General features: G+C 40.9%; 1 protein-coding gene across 1 annotated transcript in view; it reads right to left on the reverse strand.

The window, feature by feature from the left end:
- Positions 1-4507: 4507 nt before the first annotated feature.
- The window catches only part of OXSR1 (oxidative stress responsive kinase 1), a 76059-nt gene continuing 56973 nt past the window's right edge, over positions 4508-23593 (reverse strand). Inside the window, exons 10-18 of the mRNA XM_080675663.1 lie at positions 23412-23477; positions 20055-20177; positions 17197-17229; positions 14366-14512; positions 12935-12999; positions 10602-10654; positions 8749-8817; positions 7872-7936; positions 4508-7211 (exon numbers count right to left, since the gene is read on the reverse strand). Coding sequence (XP_080531789.1) covers positions 7137-7211; positions 7872-7936; positions 8749-8817; positions 10602-10654; positions 12935-12999; positions 14366-14512; positions 17197-17229; positions 20055-20177; positions 23412-23477 — 696 coding nt within the window. The 3' untranslated portion in view covers positions 4508-7136. The remainder of the gene's footprint in view (positions 7212-7871; positions 7937-8748; positions 8818-10601; positions 10655-12934; positions 13000-14365; positions 14513-17196; positions 17230-20054; positions 20178-23411; positions 23478-23593) is intronic.

A 23593-nucleotide genomic window follows, 5' to 3' on the forward strand; every position in this document is an offset into this window, starting at 1 on the left:
CTCTATCACAGGCCCCAGCTGTGGGACTAACAAAGGCAGGACTTCAAACAGGAATCTCCCAAAGATAAAGGCCCCCATCTTTTACCCCCGGGGAGAAGTCTTACCGGATGAAGACCCAGGTCTTGGAAGGAGTCTAGTTCAGTCATGGGAGCTGGGGAATGATGGATTCAAGAGGACATTAGGAAAAAAATACATGTGTACGTATGCACACACATTCACATCTTTGCTTGTGTATGCATCAGAAAGCCTTTGTATGTTTTCAGTTTTGAACGATTTTAAGAGATAGGTAGAGGAATGTGGGTGAAAGGAATACGAGGAAGCCAGGTTGTACAGGGAAGTCCTGGATACAGTATGCCTGCACCTATCTGGCCACCTGTCTGGCACAGCCTCAGGATGTCTGTTAACCAGTCAGCTTGTAGAGCAGGTCAAGGCAGGCCAGACCGTGGAAAGCAGAGTAAGGGTACAAGACGCAGTATAAGGAGAGCCCTTTCCTCTCTACCGCCCATCCCAAACTCCCCACCAGGCAATGTCTCTCATGAACAGAGATGCTAAAAATCCTCAGCAAAATATCAGTTACCTGATTCCAACAATGTGTGAAAGAATATTTTCCTTTGGCCCAGTGAGATTTATCCCAGGTATGCAACGCTGGTTCAACATATGAAAATGAAATGTCATCCTTCTCATCAGCAGGCTTAGGAAGAACATGATCACATCAGCAATGCAGAAAAAGCATTTAACAAAATCTAACACTATTCATGATAAAAACGCTCAGCAAACTAAGCCTAGAGGTAACCTCCTCAACTTGATAAGGAACATCTACAAAAAGCCCACAACTAACATCATGCTTAATGATGAGAAACTTGAACCTTTTCAGCAACATGGCAGGGACATCTCCCCTCACCTGGGCTTTTCAACATTATACTGAACACCCTAGATAATTCAATAGTACAAGAAAAGGAAACAAAAGATATACATATTGGGAAGGGAAAAAAATGTCTTTATTTGCCGATGACGTGATTATTCATATGAAAAACCCAAAAGAATCAACATAACACTTCTAGAACTAATACGTGATTATAGTAAGGTTGCAGGATATAAGGTTAATACAGAAAAGCTACCACTTTCCTACCTACCAACAATAAACAAGTGGAGTTTGAAATGAAAAACAGTGCCATTTACATTAATACCCAAAAATGAAATCTATATATATAAAAGCCAAGCGACTGGAATGCCGGAATGACCAGAATGTCCAGAACGACTGGTCGCTATGACGTGCACTGTGGCCGGCCAACGGGCCCAATTGGGGGGCGCCCCTCCCCCCGCTGGCCCCAGCTGGATCGGGGGTGGGGCCAGCCAGCCAACCTCCTGTGGCCCCTCCCCTCCAGCCGGCCTGACCCGATCGGCCCCTATAGAGGCGGGGCAGCCAGACCCCACCCATGCACGAATTTGTGCACTGGGCTTCTAGTACTGGTATAAAGCTAACAAACCATGTACAAGATCTGTATGAGGAAAACTACAAAACTCTGATGAAGAAAAACAACAAAAAACTAAAGGGAGAGATAGTCTATGTTCATGGATAGGAAGACTCAATATTGTCAAGATGTCAGTTCTTCTCAACTTGATGTAGTAATTAAACACAATCCCAATAAAAATCCCAGCAAGTTATTTTGTGAAAATTGACAAGCTGATTCTAAAGTTTATGGAGAGAGGCCAAAGAGCCAGACTAGCCAACACAGTATTGAAAAAGAACTAAGTCAGAGGACTCTCAATTCTTGACATCAAGACTTACTATAAAGTTACAATACTCAAGACAGTATGGTATCAGCAAAAGAATAGACAAATAGATCAATGGAACATAATACAGATCTTAGAAATAGACTCACAGATTTAACTGATCTTTGACAAAAGAGCAAAGGCAAAATAAAGGTAATCTTTTCAATAAATGGTGGTGAAACAACTGGACATCCAAAGGCAAAAATAAAAATAAAAAATCTAGACATAGGCCTATACTCCTCACCAAAATCAACTCAAAATGGATCATAGACCATAATGCAAACTGCAAAACTATACAACTCTTAGAAGATGACATAGGCAAAAATCTATACAACATTGGGTATGGTAATGGCCTCTTAGATACCACATCAAAAGCATAATCCATGAAAGAAATGATTGATAAGCTGGACTTCATTTAAATTAAAACCTTCAGCTCTGCAAAAACCAGTTAGGAGAATGAGAAGACATGCCACAGACTGGAAAACAGTATTTGCAAAAGAGATATCTGATAAAGATCCATTATCCAAAATAGACAAAGAACTCTTAAAAGTGAACAATAAGCAAATGAACAACCTGGATAAAAATGGGCTTAAAACCTTAACAGACACCTCACCTGAATATAAAGAATATATTCAGCCCTAGCTGGTTTGGCTGGGTGGATAGAGCGTCAGCCATTGGACTGAAGGATCCCATGATCGATTCCAGTTAGGGGCACATGCCCGGGTTGTGGGACCAGTCCCCAATGTGGGCCTGATCCTCAGTTGGGGGTGTGCAAGAGGCAGCTGATCGATGATTCTCTCTCATCATTGATGTTTCTCTCTCTCCCTCTTCTTGCTCTCTTAAATCAATAATATATATATAAAAGAACATATTCAGCCAAAACCGTTTTGGCTCAGTGGATAGAGCATCGGCCTGCGGACTCAAGGGTCCCGGGTTTGATTCCGGTCAAGGGCATGTACATTGGTTGCGGGCACATCCCCAGTGGGAGGTGTGCAGGAGGCAGCTGATCGATGTTTCTCTCTCATCGATGTTTCTGGCTCTCTATCCCTCTCTCTTCCTCTCTGCAAAATATCAATAAAATATATTAAAAAAAATAAAAAGAACATATTCAGATAGCAAATAAGCAAATAAAAAGATGTTCAAGATTGTCATTAGGGAATTGCAAATTAAAAAGTGAGATACCATTACACACATGTATGAGGACAAAAACTATATTCACTGGTGAGAATATAAAATGGTATAGCCACTTTGGAAGACAGCTGGTGACTTCTCACAAAACTAAACATACTCTTTCTTACCATACAGTCCACAACTGGGCTCCTTGATATTTATTCAAAGGAGTTGAAAATTTATATCCACACAAAATGAATGTTCACTGTAGTTTTATCCATAACTGCCCAGACTTAGAAGCAACCAGTAGGTGAATGGATTAATAAACTGTGACACATCCAGACATGGAACATTATTTAGTGCTAAAAATAAATGGGCTAACAAGCCATGGAAAGACATGGAGAAACCTTAAATGCATATGACTAGGTGAAGGAAGTCATTCTGAAAAGGCTAAGTACTGTCTGATCCTAACTATATGACATGCTGGAAAAGGCAAAAGTATGGGAACAGTAAAAAGATCACCAGTTGCCAGGGACTAGAGGGGAGAGAGGAATGAACAGGCAGAACACAGAGGATTTCAGGGCAGTGAAACTATTCTGTACAATACTGTAACGATGGACACATGTCTATACATTTGTCCAAACCCACTGAATGCACAACAGAAAGAGTGAATCTGGATTTTGAGTGATAGTAACTTACAATATAGGTTCATCGACTGCAATAAATGTACTACTCTGGGTGCAGGATGTTGATAGCGGGGACGTTTGTGCATATATGGATTCAGGGAGTATATGGGAACTCTATACTTCCTGTTCAATTTTGCTATGAAACTAAAACTTCGCTAAAAAATAAAGGGGTAGATGAGGTGGCCAAAAGAAAGGATCTGTAAACGGCTGCACTGATCATCACTACTCTCTCTTGACAAGATCTGACCATGTTAGAGAGAATAGGCGAGTGGAGGGGTGCTGCTCTTGCTGTGCCCGTCCCCACATACACCATGGGCACTTTTGAATAACCAACACCTCCTCTCTGCTCCCCACAATAGTCAGAGTCCACTCTTATGACCTGCTTATCTTAAAAGCAAACTCAATCAGATCGAATACTGCCAATTCCAGACTTGAGCTCTGGATTACCAAGACCCACAAGCAGTCCTATCATTGGTCAAAGGCTACCTTCCTGGGCAGGGATTATGCTCAGGGAGATTACTTATCCAGGGGGTAGAGGAATAGAGGGGCCTAGAATCTTCTATGAAACCCCACCATTGCAATACTAAGGTATCAAAGCCAAATGGAGACAAGTTCAGCCCTGCTCTGAACTTTCCAAAAGGAACTCCCACGAGCTTGAATCAAGCATCTTTCCCCTGCCCACATCTACAAGTAGAATCCGTCAGAAAAGATCAGTATACGGAGTTCTCTATCCCATTCTGCCAAATTTCTTTGAGTGGATCCTCTCTCTCTCTCTCCCATTTGGGATTTCAGTTTTCCCATGTTTACAAAGATTTTGTAGGTCACACACATTGCTTAACGTTTATGTGCACTTTCGCTTTTCTGCATTTGGAAGAAAAATTATAGTAGAGACTCGCTGGCCCACTCCCCATCCCCCCCCCACTCACCGCCACTAAAGTAAAGATTCCACCACAATTTACTCTTTATTGATTAAAAATGAAGGAAACATGCAGCAAAATACAAAGTCAAAAAAGGGGGGGGGTGAGTCAAATATTTTACATCTTCCATAATCTAGCACACGTCGTAAGGAGGAACCTCCATTTATTGATACACTATTATTCTATGCTCCAGATTATTAAACAGTATCAGCTGGCTCTAGGATTTGGTTCAAAACTTAAGCAAAAAACCCAAACAAATCCAACAGTCATTTAGAAACACCATACATTTCACAAACAGCATTGGCACAGGTTACCTTGTGCTAAAGTCAGTCCCTACCACAGGGACCAGGGAATCCTGGGGACCTCGGGAAAGGGGTGCACCCTGAACCACCCACCGCTCCGGGAAAGGAGCCACGTCTCTCCCTAGGTCACGTGCTGTCCCACCTGGGAAGTTTCTGTTCACTTACTTTCTCAGCATCACTGCGCAAGGCGGCAAAGGGAGTCCACCATACAGTATGCAGAGGAAATACCACTCTCCTGCCCTTGGCGACTCCTAATTCCCAGCAGGGCACACAACGAACTGGAAGGAAAGAGAAGGCCCCAGCCCACTTCTATTGCGTGCTTGTCCCACTGCCGTCCAAAGGGAACGGCTGGCTGGAGACCCTGAGCAGGAGGATGGGCTGCCGCTTACTTACCCCCGGCCCGGGCTTTAATCGCCTACAAACAGAAAACTACAACCGTGATGCCACACCCTTTGGACGCATAAATAAGTGGATTATGATGGGCTTATTGGACACCAAAACACGGACTCTAGGTAAGCTACTAGTCTTGCGCCAAAGAGGACACTACCTCTTTTTCAAACTTATTCCTACCTCCCTATCTTTATTCCTTCTACCTGCCTCTAAAAAAAATAAATACATTTTAAAAAAAGAAAAAAAGTAAGTATTTTCCCAGCAAGCTGATCAACCTTCTTTCCTCTCTCCAGGCTCACCCAGGCTCCCTCCCATTAACAATCCTGCTTGGACCATGGACTTTGGTGTCTGATCTGTAATCTACGTTCTTCCCAACCCCCGTCTCAAACCCATCCTCTCGCCTACTCCCCAACATCCGCCCCTTTCCCAACATGCCTTTGCATCCAGGGTAGGCTAAGAAAGCCTGTGACTAAAACTACAAGCTCTGGATGAAACAAGAACTGTGACAAGTCATCCGTAGGGAGAGCCTTGAGACGCTCCAAGAGAAAGCCAGGTGAAGCAATCTTGCTATTCACAGGCCAACAATGCTGGCCGGCTGGAGCCATCCCTAAGAGGCAGCTCTCCCCTCTTCCTGGGGCCAAAGCCCCTCTTGTGTGTGGTGTTAAGTAAGGCCAGATTGAGGCTCCCTTTCATATACAAAACGTGTTAGGGCTTTTTGCAGTTAGACAAAGGCTGACTGTGAAACAGTAGGGAAAAAAATCAACCCCATTGATTATTCACAAATTGCATTATGAGTGCTCTTTTTTAAAACCTAAAGAATAATTTACATTATTTCTGTAGAAAATCAAATGAATACTGTCTAGTCAGAAGTCCTAAGTCACGGCACATGTGGTTTCACTCTCTGCCTTGGGCCGGGTTCAGTGCACCGCGGTGGGGACCCCCTAAGGGTCAGTGCAGGCGAGGGGGCAGGCGGGGCAGGCCCTCCCGCCGTGTGGTCTCCGTTATTGCTGCAGAAATCTCAGCCTTGCGTTTCCTCAGGACCGGGAGGCCAGGCAAACTGATTTTCATGGGAGGATTGAGGAGCAGTTTCTCTTCAATTTAATTTTTTAAATTCTGAAAATAAATAACTTCCACAATGATATGAGTTATGATTTCTTTTTTTTCTGCCCAAAAACCACTGCTGGGAAAATTCACTTTAACAAGCCAATACTTGATATTTTCTCTAAAAACAGTTCAAAGTTCCACTTTGAAGGATCCGATGGCTGAAGTTCGACGACAGTCAGATGTTTTGCACCAGCTGAAGTTAAGGCTAGCGACCCTTTCTGGAGGGAATAATGAAGAGGGTGCCTGAGAGCAGCTTCAGCAAAACGCTTAGAAACATCACGAACAAAACTAGAAGACAGTTTAGGCTGCCTCCATCTGAGGCTGTGCTTTTTCCTAACAAAGGTTGCTAGAATTCACATCAGATTAAAATAAAGTCCCTAAATTAAATCCTCTGGGCTCCAGCTGAACAATCAACTTGTAATTGCTACGTCAGTGGGTAAAGCGACATCCACGGTGCCCACGTCCTGTCAGGGGTGGGAAGAGAGGCAGCACGAGGAAGCCCAATACAGCGGCTACTTTCCACCCAGCGCCATCAGCGGAGTAAGGCAAGATGAGCTGAAAGATCTCCTCCTGGGCTGAGGCACGCGGCCACTTCGCAGATGGAGGAAGACAGGGGACATGGAAGTTTACTAACGGAACTCTGTAAAGGGAGGCTGGCCACTAGTGACCCAACTTTTCTTTCCCTGTGGGAAAAGGGGGGATGATGGCGGGACGAACACAAAGAAAGACCTCTAAAACTCCTAGTCGGGAAGTTTGTGGCTGGGTTCTTTGGCAGTAGTGGGTTTAGGCCAACAGAAGTAACAGAGATATGCATGTGTGGAATCTTCTGAGGCCTCCTCGTCCAGGGCTGTGATTTAGCTGATGCTGAGCTGGGCAAATCCTATTAGTTTACCATCGTCGGGAATATCCGAGCCTTCGACACCAGATGCCTAAGAACCAAACAGAATGAGAAGCTGTGGCTATTTATAAACAAATTACAGGTAGCAATTAAAACTGATATGGGGATTGTGGGAATGCAGGCAGTAGGGGATCGGTCCCTGGGATACAAACAGAAGGCAGATGAAGGTATCTCTTCCAGAAAGGATGGGGCTGGAGTCAAATTAGCTCCCAATCTCTCCTGAGCACAGTCAAGGGCCTGGGGTAGGAGGTTTCCTGGGAGGGCAGAGAAAGAGGGGGCCACTCAAAGGGAGACTTCAGCCCAGGGCCTTTGGGGGTGGCTAAATGAACACAATCCACGATGTTTTAAAATTCTCATCACCCAGCCCTGGCCAGTGTGGCTCAGTTGGTTGAGCATTATCCTGTGCATTGAAAGGTCGCCAGTTCAATTCCCAGTCAGGGCACATGCCCAGGTTGAGGGCACCATCCCCGGTCGGGGGGTGTGCAGGAGGCAGCTGATTGATGTTTCTCTCTCACATCGATGTTTCTCTCTCTCCTCTCTTTCCCTTTCCCTTCCTCTCTCTAAAATCAATAAAAACATATTTAAATAAATAAACAGAAGTACAATTCTCATCACCCAGAGAATGTGGAAGCTGGTCTGCAGGGGCTACTGGTGTGTAAAAAGGAAGGTGGTTTAATGAGGAGACGAATACCAGTTTGAAAGTGACAGATCGATTCGACTGAGGTTCTTCCACAATTTTCTGCAAATTAGCTGCCACTGTAATCAAACAAACAGAAAAAGTAATGAGCTTAATCTACCCATTTCAACCATATTTTAAGAACTTAAATGGTAGTTTTTAATCTTCTATGTACAATTAAAATGGAAGCAGAAAGGTTCATCACTCCCCAAAGGAAAGTATCTTTTAAACTCAACTCCAAGCAGCACAAATAAATCTCAAATCATTGTTAAGTGAACTCTCTTTAAGATGCTGTATTAACTTAGGGAAGACATTCAGGTTAAATAGGAATGATCTGCCTATTCAAACTATGCCCGTGGCCTGTTTCTGTTCCGCCTGTGAGCTAAGAATGTTTAAAAAAGAGAGACTGTACGTGACCCACAAAGCCTGAACTATTACTGTCTGGCCCTTTACAGAAAACCTTTGCCCTACACATTGGTCTTTCCCGTCAGTAATCTGTACCTAGGGCCTGACGGTGCGTTTCCTTACTGCCTGCTTTTCCTAGGACTAACTCTAAAGATTCCTGCTTACCTCTTAGCTCCACAAGGGTAGTGCTCATCCGCCAAAATGCATTAGACATGGCCAAGCTTACTTTAACTTGTCATTTCTGTCATCACTTCTACCAGTCTCCCAGCGACCTGGGTGGGCTTTTCACTATCACCAAAGGTCACAAAGCAAACTCAGGAGTGAAACTTTCTTTTTTGTAAGGATCTGTCCCCAATACCTGTTATTTCAGCCAAGCCAAGAACCATTCCAAGAACCACGGATATGCTCAATGGAATCAAAGCCTGGTTTTCTTGGTCCTAAGTACACAGACAGAGACGGGGGACAGGGCAGAGCGGCGTGGACTTACCTATGACCAAATCCCTTCCATCCACCAGGCCAGCAGAGATGAGCTCCTGAGAGACGCCCTCCGCTGTATCTGCAAGGACAAAGCAGAGGTGCTCCGTTTCTTGTGCTGCATGTCACTGCTAACTCTCCGAGCAGGCGTCGGCACTGCCAGACTTCAGCTGCTCAATCTACAGAACCAAGAAGGCAGGTGGAGGTTTTCCTCCCCCACATGCAGGTTTAGCCCTGAGATTATCTCAACCGAGGAATTCTCACAGGTCTAGCTAGCGGGCAAAACCAATACAACCAGATGGCAAATGTGAGCTCGAGGTAAAGGTAATTTTCTCAATGATGGTGGCATTTCAGTGGGAGAGCGCCTGATAGGGATGCTGCTGAGGAAACTCCTGGCCCAAGGGCAGCCCTGGCCTGTGCCTCCTGAGCTCTGAGACACGATGGCGAACCTGCAACATCCCCCGGGCTGATAAAACAGTGATTTTTTTCTCGCTCAACTAAATCTTGAAAAAAATAAAATGCAATATCTTGTTTTGGGGATCACACTCCCACGTTTTTGCTGAAATCTTTTATGATGATGATGATGGGCTTTTCTTCATAGCTAATTATTTTGGGTGCTATAATCTGAGCAATTGCAATGAGAAACTAAAAAGATGAAGAGAGAGTATCCCCAATTACTCTCACCCTCAGCTGAGTCAGTGATGCTCTCTCCCAGAGGCTGACCCTGAGCCCCTCAGAGGGGATGGGAGGACATTGGGAGGAATGTGCACACACCTGTGCAGACGACCAGCAATTTGAATTAGTTCTGGAGTATGTGACTCTGCCTGGTTCTTAAAAAGTAGAGCGACTACCCCTCTGGGCATCTGCATCTACTCTCGTCGAGAGTTAGTTGCTGATGATATGAGGCAGCAAGAAGATTAAACGTGACACAAAGGACAGGTATCTGTTTGCTGCTGGCCACTCCCCAAATCTGAACCCTGAGTAACAAAGGCAATAAGCCATGTTCCAGGGTGAAGTTCATGGCCAGAAACTCTGCACGACAGGCTCAATTTTAGCCTTGGGAGAGATGAATCTGGAAGCCTCGTTTCTTTCTTCTTTATTGTCAGGAGGATAACCATGTCCAGTGATAAGAGCAAGAACTTTGCCTCTGACTGATCTGGGTTTGAATTCCAGCTACGCCTCTTCCCAGCCAAGTTACTTCACCTGTCTCTTGATTTCATCATTCATACAATGTGGGTAGTAATCTTTATGGAGGGAGTTGTTTTGAGAATTTAATGAGATAATGTACATTATCAGAGCACAAGTCTGGCCAACAGTAACAGTAAATTAGAACTATACTAATCACTGTTCGTATTATACAGATGACCACTGGACAACATGGGGGTAGGGTAGGGGCTCTGACCACCAGTGCAGTGGGAAATTCTGGACTACCCCCACAACTTAACTACTAATAGCCTACTGTTGACTGGAAGCCTTACCAATAACATAAACAGAGAAGTAATACATATTTTGTATGTAACATGTATTATATGCTGCAGACTTATAATAAAGTAGAGAAAAGAAAATGTTATTAAGAAAATTATAAGGAAGACAAAATGCATTGACAGTATTCATGGAAAAAATCTGTGCATAAGCAACCCGCGCAGTTCAAACCCATGCTATTCAGGGGTCACCTGCACTAGATTTTCTAAATGAGGTTGGCAGAAACAAAGTGCATTATTTTATTCATATGCCCAAACCCTTTTAAATCAGGAATGTTTTTATCATCCTTTAACAGAGCAAAACATATTTCAAGGACAAAACTTCACAACACCTCTCACTAAACAAAGCAGCAGTTATGTTATTTCCCGTTTTTGGATGACTCACCTCTCCCAGGAGTAAATTCGAATCGAATATCATTTAGTTCTTTTTTGGAATTCCTATGAAAAAAACAATGTATAAAATCAATTTCTGAATTTACGCACACAGACTCTGTCTACATATATTAGGAAAGCTGTGCCTCAAGATTGTCTTATTCCCAAAGATCATATGATTAGTATTAATGAGAGGAGAAAAAAAAATCAGAAGTAAGTTTTAATGGGGGTAGGATTGGGGCAGTCCAAGGAGATGGGAAAACTAGGCCCCTATCGGCAAAGAGTTAACATACGACTCCAGATTCTAATATGTGACTGGCAAGGAAAAGTTACACACACCACATATCCTGTGCACTGAATTAACCAGGCTCCCTGGACGTTCTGGTTAAAGGTGGAGAAATTAGAACATTACGTCAATGGCAGATATGTCCGATCACTTAGGACCCAAAACCATTTTATCTAAACAATGCCGAGGGCTTAGGGCTATTTGACAAATACTTGAGGGGTTTCCTGAAATTGTGCTTAAAATACAGCTACTCATCTCCAACACAACCTGCCCCCACATGGTTTCATCCCTTGCACCGCTTTCTCCGCACCCTGCATCCAGACTTACTCTCTACATGTATACTGCCTGAAATTTGTTTTTAGCTATGTTAGTACATAATCCAAATCAACTTCCAACCCAGACTTGATTATTTCTTGAGGCATTTCATTTTCTCTTTTCTCCATATTCCTCCTCAGTAGCTAAGAGTGCTATATATATAGTCTGTTGGCTGCGTAATTGTTCAATCTATTCTTTCTGAAAGCTGATTCAAAGTAGATCAAACATTTAGCATCACTAGTGATTTAACTGACATGTCAAGCACCAACACCTTTAAAGACAATAATATGCTCTGATCTAAAACTCTGTCATTTAACCTCAAAGTCTTCATCAGAGAGAAAAAGAATCTGGCCTCCTCCTCCATAAACAGGACCACAACATAACTGCATCAGAAAGCTAACTGCATCACTTACAAGTATCTTCACCTTCCTGAAGCACATGTCAAATAGGCATTTTGTACTGTCTACTGACTGCTATAAGGCAGCATAACAAATTTTCAAAGAGACAAGTGGTATTCTCTAAGTACAATTAAAGTAGAATGAGATTACTAAGACACTCTATAAATTCAGAACTATTTGAGATGAGACAGGGTACACTGCGTAGACTTTTGTAAAGAAAAGGTAACCAGATCTGCTTTCCTCACATTTATGGCATAATTTCATTGCTCCAAGTGGTAAAATCAAAACATTCTCCAAACAGCTCTTGCTACGTCTATCTCTAAATATGGTCATACCAAGAGGATGACTAGGAATTCAGATGTGGAAGGAGGAATGAGTCAATACCATTTAGTGAAAGTCTTTTAAAAGTGTTGTGCTGGTATAGTTTAAGAAGGCCTGAGCCATCTCATGCGATGCTTCTAAAACTAAATTGTTTTCAGCTCCGGCCAGGTAGCTCAGTTAGTGTCATCCTGATACACCAGGTTGCAGGTTCAATCTCCAGTCGGGGTACATACAGGAATCAACTAATGAATGCATAAATAAGTGGAACAAAAAACCTCTCTCTCTTTCTCCTCCCACCCCCCATCAATAAATAAAAATAAAGACATTTTTAAAAGTGCATTTGTGAGTAGAAAGAGACTTTATAGCAATACAACGTTCACAGCTATTCTGATAAGAATGTTCTGGAATCCTAATCCAACTACCTGCAAAGGGAGAGAGGGTTAAAATGAACAGATCGCCACCATGGCACTTCCTGCGAGCAACCTGTCACAGCCCCACCAAGAAGCATCAATTTAGAGCACTTGCTGTGAAAGAGAGAAACAGACAAAACTGCACCCGTACAAGTTTCCCCTTCATTTTTAAGAAGAAGGCCTTTATTTGCTCCATCGCCATCAGAGAGCACTCCACTCTTGGGTTAGTTGACCTCAGAGTCCATGACATTTATATGGTCACAATTACAAGACTAATTTTCAGATAAGCCCACTTAGTGCTACTCCCCGAAACACTGTTCCTCAACTAAAGGTCATATTCCTAATCTAAGCTACCTACATTGCAAATGCACAGTTAGTGGGGAAACAGCTAAGAGAACGTACCAGTTCACTGTCAACATCCAGGTCCTCACACCGCTCCTATTATTTCAGAGTGAAACAACACACCTGCAAGCAAGTGCACCCGATGCTGGGAGGACACGCACGCCTACCGGGTTACTCTCGGGCACAGACTATTGGAACAAGGAGTAACTTTCGAAGAGAAAAGGGCGTGCTCAGAGTATTCAGAAGACAAAACAAAACAAAAACGTCGACTGACCTTAATCTTAGTACTAGGCTGATGGGGATCTTGGTTTCTTGTGAACCTGCTCCTGAAGGCTGAGCCTAAAAAGCATTGAAAGGTACAGAAGTCACTGCCTGGACTATCAGCAGGGAGGTGACTACTGCTCATGTGCAGAGGAACCGTCCACTCGGCAGCAAGTTTCTCCGTCTCCAGGCGAGGCCATCCTGGTCCCTAGGACGCTCCCGGCTGTGGGAGGACATGCACTCCAAGGCGGCAACGAGGGCTGCATGGCAGCCTGAGCCAGCACAATGAGAAAGGTAATTCTCAAACCCACATGAAAGGGTACACAGCCACTTCAAACTCTGTACTTTCAGATCTGCTTCTCTCCACAAGGGTGAAAAGCATCAAGCTGGGTTCTTCCCTTTAAAAAATCTGCCAGGTATCATATGGCAACACACAGGTAGGGTCTAAACTGGCTGCCCCTCAGAAGCCCCCCCCACCCCCCACCCTGGAGGTTTTAGGTCTCTTAATGGCTAAACTAATCCTTTCTGAAACCTGACAGCCATCTCTTGCTTACACACCCTATTTAAGCTGTTTATAAAGTTAATCCAATCTTTGCATCAGTTTTCTTAAGACACCTGTATCTTTTCCCACACGATGGGCGGAAATGGAAAGCCTGGGTGATGAGGAGGTTACAGGAAGTTAGCATCGTGATGAACTGGAAGTGCTCGTGGTCTCCAAAGGCAGACCAGAGAAAAAAATCACAACTTCCATTTTTATTTCTCTCCACCTAAAACGTTAGAAACAAAAAAGAGAAACCTCTAATATATAATGAGTGAACAGACTCTGAAACCCTTACCCTAACCATGGAGCATAAGCCCCAGGTTACAGACAGCATTTGAGGTTTCTTGAAAAAGGAGCTGCACAGCCTGGGGGTCCAGTGGGGCCCTCACCCCCCGGCTGCTTTCATACGTCTGTGTGCTCCGGATGATGTGGATTTACAGATTACATGCCCTCATTTTAATGAAATCAACCCTCATAAAACTGACAAATATCCTAAAAAGAGTAATACTGGGAAATCATGGATTGTAGACAGTATTAATAAATGACACAAACGTAAGTGAACAGAAGGAGAACAGGCGACAATTTTCCTAGTGTCAAGATAACTATCAGCTGCATTCTGAAGTTAAACATAATAAGGATCTCATAAAAAGCCGACAAGAACATTAACCCCCAAATTTTGATGTTTGAAATATTTCCATTAACTTTTTTTTTTTGCTTAAAAACCTGTGTGATCCTTATAAAACTCTCTTATCTGCATACATTTTAAAACTGGGGGAAAAGAATTCAAACTTGTTTCAAAATCTACCAAGATATTGACGTTATTATATTAGGTGGTGTCCCACATTCCTCTCTGCTTTTTACATCTTCCCGGAGGCTAACCACTAACGCGTGCCCCTGCTTTACCTGGGCTGTTTTTGCTGGCTCTGCGGGGAGTGGGAGAGAGACTTGAGCTGGCTGTGCAGGCGTCTGCCCAGCTGGCTGAGGTAGACGAGCAGAAATCTCTTCTGGAACTTGAAGTAAAGTGCCCACGGGATCCGTGGTTGGAAAGAGCTGTAACAGAAGCACATGGAATGGATATCCTGGAGTAATGTTTCATTCATCGCCATTGAGCAAGGTTGTCTGAACCTCAAAACACAATCCTTCTTTTGTGTCTGGCTTCTTCCACAGCATGCATAGTTTGTTCAGTGATGCTGCAGCATACATTAGTGTTCACGTTCTTCTTCTTCTTCTTCTTCACTATAGCAGTTCACTGTATCTTAGTTACTTTTTACTACATCGATTCTGCGCCCTTTGCCCAGCAAAATAGCACATTCAAAATACAGATTTAAGTATGCAATACAAAATGATACAAGCTACATTTTTCTACGTCCATTACTTATAAAGAAAGACAACCAATAATTCCTTAACATAGCTGAAATGCTTTTCAAAATGGATATGAAACTTTATGACTAACATAGATATTATATACATTATTTTGCATGTTTGAAATATTTCTACATTTTAATTATGTAACTTGGAGAAGAAAAGTTAGTGAAAAGAAATCAAATTTAGAGTTAAAAGAGAAAAAAAAAATTAGAAGGACAAGAAGAGAGGGCTAACAGCTCATAATATATAAGCAAAATCAAGGAGACCAGGAAGTAAAATTTTGTGTTCATTTAGCTTCATACAGAGGAAATCAAAAGCTACTCGTTGGTTCTGAATTTTGATAGAAAAACAGAACTTCAAGATTAGTTTTCAAAATGTTAATATAATTATTAACACTTTTCAAAATGAAGCATGTACATATATGTTTACCAAAAATAAAGACAGAAACAGAGTAGAGAGGATGTGGAGAAACTGGAACCTTGTGCATTGCAGGTGGGAATGTAAAACAATGCAGCAACTAGGGAACACGGTATGGTGGTTCCTCAAAACTTAAGAATAGAATGATCACAGGATCCAACAATTCCCTTCTGGGTACAGACCCGAAAGAATCGAAAGCAGGGACTTCAACAGGTATTTGTGCAGCCATTTTCATAGGAATTTTGTTAACAATACTCAAAAGATGGAAGTAATCCACGTGTCACCAACAGATGAATGGATAAACAAATGTCGTATATACATACAATGGAATATTATTCAGCCTTAAAAAGGAAGGAAGAAAATTCTGATACATGTTAATATATGAACACTCAGAGCATTATGCCCATCACAAAAAGACAAATACTGTATGATTCCACTTATATGACGTATCTAGAGTAGTCAAATTTAGAGACAGAAAGTAGAATGGTGGTTGCCAGGAGCTGGGGGGAGGAGAGAATGAACAGCTGTTGGGGACAGAGTTTCAGTTTTGCAAGATGAAAAAAATTCTGGAGATGGATGGTGGTGATGGTTGCATAACAGTGTGAATGTACTTAATGCCACTGAACTGTACACTTAAAAATGGTTAAGATGGTAAATTTTATGTTATGGGTATTTTACCATAATTTAAAAATCAACAACAAAGTAATGAGCAGGAGAATGTAAGTATGAGCATGGGAGAAGGAACAAGGAGAAGACTAAAAAGAAAAACTGGATAATCTCTAAAATACCCCCTCATTCTATTTCAGAGAAACTATCATTAGTCAAGGTAGGTTAAGTAAGAGAATAACAATCTTAAATTCTGAGTAATTACAAAAACAGAAGTTATTTCTTGCACACACTTCCTGTCTACCTCTGCCAACAGAGGCTAAGTTAGGTGTCATCTTTATTCAGGGATGCAGGTCATGGTGGCAGAGGCAGGCAGCACAGGGAACATTTCACTGGCCAAAGTAACTGCCCCGGCCATGCATAACTTCCAGGGGCAGGAAATGCAATTCTGTGATATACCAAGAAGCCAGGAATCTTCATGAACAGTGGTTCTAACATAAACTGTCAGATACGGCCTGTTAATATGCTGAAGTACAGTATTTATTTTCAGTCTTGAACAACACACCACTATGTACACAAATCCTGTACATATCCGGTACCCAAACTGTATACTACATACACTAAAAATAGTTACTTTTAAGCATAGGCAAGAACAAATTGGTTTAAGAGCAAGACGTGTTGCCAGTAAACCAAATATTGAGCTCAGGATGCAGACTTTGCCAGATGGAAGAATGTATGACAGAAAGCACCTAAGAAATGATTATTCTCTTCAGGTAATGAGCATAAGGTAGCCACGCTGAACAGGATTCTAGGATTCTCTACTACAACGAGGCAGTAACCACAGACAAGTGAATCTATTTAACAAGAGAAGAGGCTAGGAAAAAATCCCAAAACTCAGGGTGGCATATACAAATTCCTCGCCAGGTTAATGCAAAAAGACTACTTTACACTTCAAGCAGCCCAAGCCCAACAAGTAATTCATATAGCCAAGTAAGCAAGGAAGAGCCTGGGCCCTCAGGCCAACGTTTACAGTGAGTGCAAAGGCACCAATTTACTGCAGAGGTTGTCCATTCAAGCTCAGAATTGTTATCTCTGATCAAATTTGTCTTGTTTAGGTTCTCATTCCCAATTGGACACACATAAAACACTAGAGGCCCGATGCACGAAATTCATGCAAGGGGCTCGGCCCTCGCGGCCCCGGCTTTGTCCGGAAGGCTGTTCTGCTGTTTGGTCTAATTAGCATATTAGCTCTTTATTAGATAGGATTATGTAGGGTGTGCTTCACATTAAAACCAAACCCAAAAAAGCCCATATACTTGAACAATTCAATCATCTCAACTACTTACCTCAGAACTTGATAATTCTTTCACTCGAGGAGACTAAAAGAAATACAAAAAAGAAGGCTTGTTAACTCAAAACTCGGGTTACTCAGTCAGTTCCAAACTGCACAGAAGGCTGAATCGCAAGTGAACTCCATTTCATTCTGATCCACACATTAACTCACCGGCAACTCTAGTGAAAGTTCTCTGGAAAAAGAAAACTGTTGTGACTATTGTATTCTCTGTCCAGGTGGCCTGTACTTATGGTATCTGAAGAGCTCACAACTTCAAGTTTATAAACAAACATAATGAGACTGAGTTCTCAGACAGCAGGAAGGTCACATTTTTCAAAGCACAACTTTCTACTAATTATGAACATATTATGTGTGTAATATACCAGACCAAATGTCAACCTTCAAGCTAATATTTAATAATTCTCAACACATGGTAATTATGATTATGGGCTTTAATGAAGAAAGCTCTTGAGCCAAAATTGAAAAATCAATTATAATCTACCATATGAAAATCTAAGCTAAAGTTACTTAATAAATCAAAACAGTTAGTAGTAATTCTGGATACTATTGGGGAATAAAAACAATTTTATTTCTAAACAAATACCAATTTATGTTACATTCTATCAAATATGGACTTAGACTACTTAAAAGGTATGTTTGGGTTTGTTTTAAAATTCTGATCACCATTTTATTAAGGAGAATCAAGGTTTAGGTAATAGCTAATGTATCACAGCAAGTATATGGCCAACCTCAAACCTTGTTAAAAAAAAAACTTTATATTTGTAAAAAATGTCAAACTTACATAAAGAACAATACAAAGAACACCAGTGTACCCTTTACCCAGATTCACCTATTAATAGTATTTATTCCTCATCTGCTCTATTGTTTCAATGCTCACTCTCTTTTTAAATATACACATATATAATACACATAATATATGTTATATATTTAGTATATTATGTATTTATAAATTAATAGATAATAATAGTTATTAATAAATAGCTGTTTACCATTGAATAGTCACTGTATTTCTTAATAGGGATATTCTCTTACATAACACTACTGAAGTTAAATTTTACAATAATACTTTTATTTATCATCCATAATCCAACTTTTTTCAACAGACCTCATAATATCCTTTGTAGGCTGTTTTCCTTCCAGTAGAGGATGAACTCTAGGATCATGTATTGCAGTGAGCAGTCATGTCTCTTTAAGTTGCTTCTATCTGGCACATAAATATTTTTGAAGAATACCCCCCACAAACACTTTATTTGACTAGAATGCTACTGATCTGTGGTTTGTCTATGGTTCCTCTTGATTTAGACTAATTATATGAATTCCCAGCTGGAATTCCACACCGTGTTGTGTCCTTCCTAGGGTTTCATATCTTAGGGAAGCACATGCTCGTCTGGCCCTCATTAGCGATGTTAATTTTAATCATCTGTCCAGGGCAATTTTTGATTTCTCCAGTATGCAGGAACTATTTTGTATCTTGCAACTAAAAGGCACTCTGTGAAGAGACACTTTAATTAAAACCATGTAAATATCTTGCTCATCAAAATATTCTCCTATACTTAGCATCTGTTGACGATCCTTGCCTGAGCTAATCTTTATGACTGCTTTATGGTGGCTGTAAAATGGTAACTTTCCTTCTACAGCACTCCTCAACATTTACCCGTCAGCACTGGCAGTTCACTACAATGAAAAAAACCATTCCTTTCCCCCATTTACTGTTGTGGACTCAATAAATTATTTATAATTTACTACTGCACTTATGGTTTTAATGGTTAAATTCTTGCTGATTTGGCCACTGGGGGATCCATCGACCAGGCTCATGTATTACTATAATTTTTTTTTTAATAAAAAAAATATTTACTTTCTGACAAAAGAAGGTATTCCATATTCATCTTGTATATTATCTGTGTAAGCCCTGTAATCAGTCATTTCCCCAAGAAACCTTCGTTCTTAAAAGCAGGCAAAAATATACCACTGACCACTACTCATCCCACAAAAGGTTCTGACCAGTCAAGGCTATAATGACCCCAAACATTAATATTTCCTACACACACTGGAGACTCCAATAACATGTATATTATGCTGCTTAATGTTTGTTTTAGCTCACTGATTCTCTTCATTTTTTATAAATTCTTTTCTCAGTTTCATTTTGTAGTTTCTATTGCTAGCCTTCAAGTTCATTAATCTTTTCTTGTACAGTATCTAATCTGCTATTCCCATCCGATCTATTTTCTACCTCAGATATCACAATAGTCTATAAATCTAATTTTGTGTTTGTTTCCTATTCTTCAGGTTGAGCCCTAAAATCAACTTGAGGCATTAAATTTAGGCAACAGTGATAAAACAAATGAAAACAAGACCCCTATCTTCACTGCTTCTAGCAAAAACTAGCATATACACACATCATCATCAACAAGGATATGTCAACTAGATATAAGAAGAGATGAGATGCACTATTACTTTTCAGGTAGGAGGTTAGCAGACCTCAGGGTCAATGTTTCTATTATTATTAGTCTTTCAAGGTCACTAATCTTTTCTTTGCAATGCATAATTAGCCATTAATCCCACCCAGTGTCTGTTCATCTTAGACATTGTAGTTTTCATCTCTAGACTTGGGTCCTTTGGATGTGCCCTAAATATTATCATATTCAAACAGACCTGCCAGTTCACTTCGCCATGTAAAATCAATAGGGCTTCTGATGTTGATAAGTTGTTCAAGAAAATTCTGTCACTAACATTTGGATTTTTTATATTTTAGGTGGGTAGGGTGACCAGAATTACAAAACAAATATTATCTCAAAGGCTTCAGACAAAAGATAGAACTCTAGCTGAAGCATATAGCTTCACCAAACTTACCCTGAGTTGTGAAATTGCTGCTTTCCCTTCCTCACTTTCTTCATCAAATTCATCATCACTCCACTCCCAGCCGCCATCTTCTGTCTTATGGAGACGGCCACTGGAACCTGGTACTCTCCGAACCTGCTCATTGGAAGAGAGACACAAGTTATGATAATGTTGACATTTATTATATGGAAAAGTCAATCATATTCTCCTCTCCTTATACTACTGCAACACAACAGGTATCATTCTCCCTTGTAAGTATCCTCCAGCCCTCACTGGCTCTGCTCTGTTCATAATCTCTATTCTTTCTTTACTCACAACCACTACTTTCCCTATACTTCTATACTCTGAACTCGAACATCATCCAAGTCCTTATGTGAAGTCTTAATTTTATTTAAAAATCACAATTATACCTGTACAGTTTTAAGAGCACTATAGCTGTGTAAGTTTTGTTAAGAAAAACAACAATCTCATATCTTTCATCCTTTTCACCATAAGCAACCATTTTCAGCTCATTTTAGCTTATTCTTTTGGATTGTATTTTCATCTCTCTCTATGTAACATGGTCTCATTATTACCTCTGGAGTTTTTTGATTTTAGAAATTATCTATTGGACTTCCCACTATGGAAGTTGAGAATTTAACCCTATTATCAACCCTCTACTCTTTTCTCAAGATATATTATTTTGGTTAAATCAATATTCAGTGTTTACATAACCTGATAACATAATTGATATGGCTGAACCTTACTGTACATTATAATTACTTTCTTTCCTGCATAACATTTTTGTTTTCCCTGAAGCCAATATTTGCTGATCTCTATGTACTTGTCAAATTTATCCCCCGATTCTCTCCCAGCTGTGTAAATCTTCTCCCAACCCATTCATACACATCAGGTCTTCTGCATCAGTGTCATCTTCTTGAGGAAGACTCCAACCAGAGCCTCCTGATCTGCTCCCCCAGGAAGGTTTCACACCAGGTCTGGTACTTCTGACCTCACTCGACCATCATCCAGAGGACCATGCTTTCTGAATCACGTGACTTCCCTATTCTTGGTTTAGGCACTTTCTCCACTATTATTAGCCTGGCTCACTTACTAAAGCCATGCATTTCTAAACATATCTTTATTCCATCTCTGCATCTCACTGATAGTTTGCCTGTTAAGAGGAAGTCTGGGTCAGAACTTATTTTCTTTGATAATGTTGAATATAACTGCTCCATTGTGATCTGGTTCCCAGAGGTGCTACTGAGGGCATTCTGACTCCTGCCCCTGATTCTGACTCCTGCTCCTGTCTGTGATTGTTCCTCCTTCTCCGACAAGCTTTTTGCTTCCAGTATTCTGAGTTATCATGGTCGTGGGCCTCAGCGTTGGTCTATTTTCATTCATTGTGCTGGGTACTTGGGCTCTTTCAATCTGGAAATTCATGACCACTAGTATTAGAAATTTTCCAGAATTATTTCTTCAATAATTTCCTTTCTTCTGGGTTGTTTTTTTGTTTGTTTTAGTTCCCTTTTTCTGGAATTCATTTTACTCATCTGTTGAATCTTTTTAAGTGATCCTCTTACTGTTCTTGTCTTTTCTCTCCTGTTATCTATTTCTTGGCCTTTTAGCTCTATTTTCTGGGAAACTGCCTAAACTTGACTCTCCAGCTTTTGTACTGAATTTTTTCATTTCTCCTATAATGTTTTCAATTTCCAAGAGCTTTTTGTTGGTGGTGATGCCATCCTCTAAATGCTCTTTTTTTCAGTAACAGCTTTATTGAGATACTAGAGGCCCGATGCACGAAATTCATGCAAGAGTAGGCCTTCCTTCCCCCGGCTGCCGGCACCAACTTCGCTCTGGCACCCAGGACCCGGGCTTCCCTCAGAGCCCCGGCTACATCTGGAAGGTCATCTGGAAGGCTCTCTGGTCTAATTAGCACAGGGGTGGGCAAACTTTTTGACTCGAGGGCCACAATGGGTTCTTAAACTGGACCGGAGGGCCGGAACAAAAGCATGGATGGAGTGTTTGTGTGAACTAATATAAATTCAAAGTAAAGGAGCGGAGGGGAGAGCAAGAGAACCCTCCACTCTTTTGGCTCTGCGGGCCGGATAGAACAGCCAAACGGGCCGGATGCGGCCCGCGGGCCGTAGTTTGCCCACGGCTGAATTAGCATATTATGCTTTTATTATTATAGATTATTATAGATAATTCATATACCATACAGTTAACCCATTTAAGGTATATACCAGTAATTCAATCATTTTATTTAGAGTTGTAAAACCATCTCCACAATGAAATTTAGATTATTTTCATCACTTCCTCCCCACCCCACCCCCCAAAACCCATACTCATTATCAGTCACTGCCTATTTCTTTAAAATCCCTCCAGTCCTAGGCAACCACTAATCTACTTGATCTCTATAAATTTGCCTAGTCTGAGCATTTCACATAAGTGGAATCTCACAATATGTAGCCTTCTGTAACAGATTTCTTTCAATTAGCATTTTTTAAAGGCTCATGCTTGTTATGGCATGTTATTAGTACATCATTCTTTTTTTTTTTTTTGCATTAAACAGATGTTTAAACATGTTACATATCCATTCATCAGTAGATGGACATTCAGGTTGTTTACACTTTTTAGCTATTATGAATAATGCTGCTATGAACATTTGTGTACATATTTTTGTATGTACATGTTTTCAATTCTCTTAGATATGCCAAGAAGTGGAACTGTTGAGTCATATGGCAGCTTTGTTTAGCCTTTTGGAGAACTGCCAGACTACTTTCTAAAGCAGCTGTACCATTTTACATTTCCATTAATGTGTGAGGGTTCCAATTTCTCCACATCTATATCAATATTTGCTATTGTCTGTCTTTTTTATTACAGTCATTCCAGTGGATATGAAGTGGTATCTTCAGTACTTTTGTATGGTGTGAGGAAAGAGCCCAACCTCACAACTCACTCTGGTAGCTGCAAATAGTGATTTAACACAGTTTAGAATTAATTCATCAATAGCAGATAGCAGAGTAATGTGTAGGCATTCAGTAGATTAATGAATGTACCAAAGAATGCTAAAGAAGGAGCTGAAAGAAAATGAGTAATACTCAGACTGTTAACAAAGTCTTACTTTTTTCTTTTTATTGATTTTTTTTTTTTAGAGAGAGACGGAGAAAAACCGATCGATTGCCTCCTGTATGCACCCCAACCAGGAACTGAACCTGCAACCTGGGCAGGTGCCCTGACCAGGAATCGAACCAGTGACCTTTTGGTTCATGGAACCACGCTCAACCAACTGAGCCACACCAGCCAGGGCAACAAAGTATTACTTTCAAAATACAAAAGTAAATCTACTCAAAGCAATTTCCCAGGAAAACCAAGTTAAATACCCACCTTTCTAGCTCTTTCAGAAATGGTTGGTGCTCTCTGCAATAATTTTTCTTGAAGAAATTCTTTATTCTGGAGAGGAAAAATAAGTATTTTTTCTTATAACAAGTTTTTATTGACGAAGTTTTTATTAACAAAGAAATTAAAATGTGACAAATTAACTGTTTTATAAAGAAGTTCAAGAAACG

This window comes from Plecotus auritus (assembly GCF_963455305.1).
Source record: "Plecotus auritus genome assembly, chromosome: 6".
In the NCBI taxonomy this organism is placed as follows: domain Eukaryota; kingdom Metazoa; phylum Chordata; class Mammalia; order Chiroptera; family Vespertilionidae; genus Plecotus; species Plecotus auritus.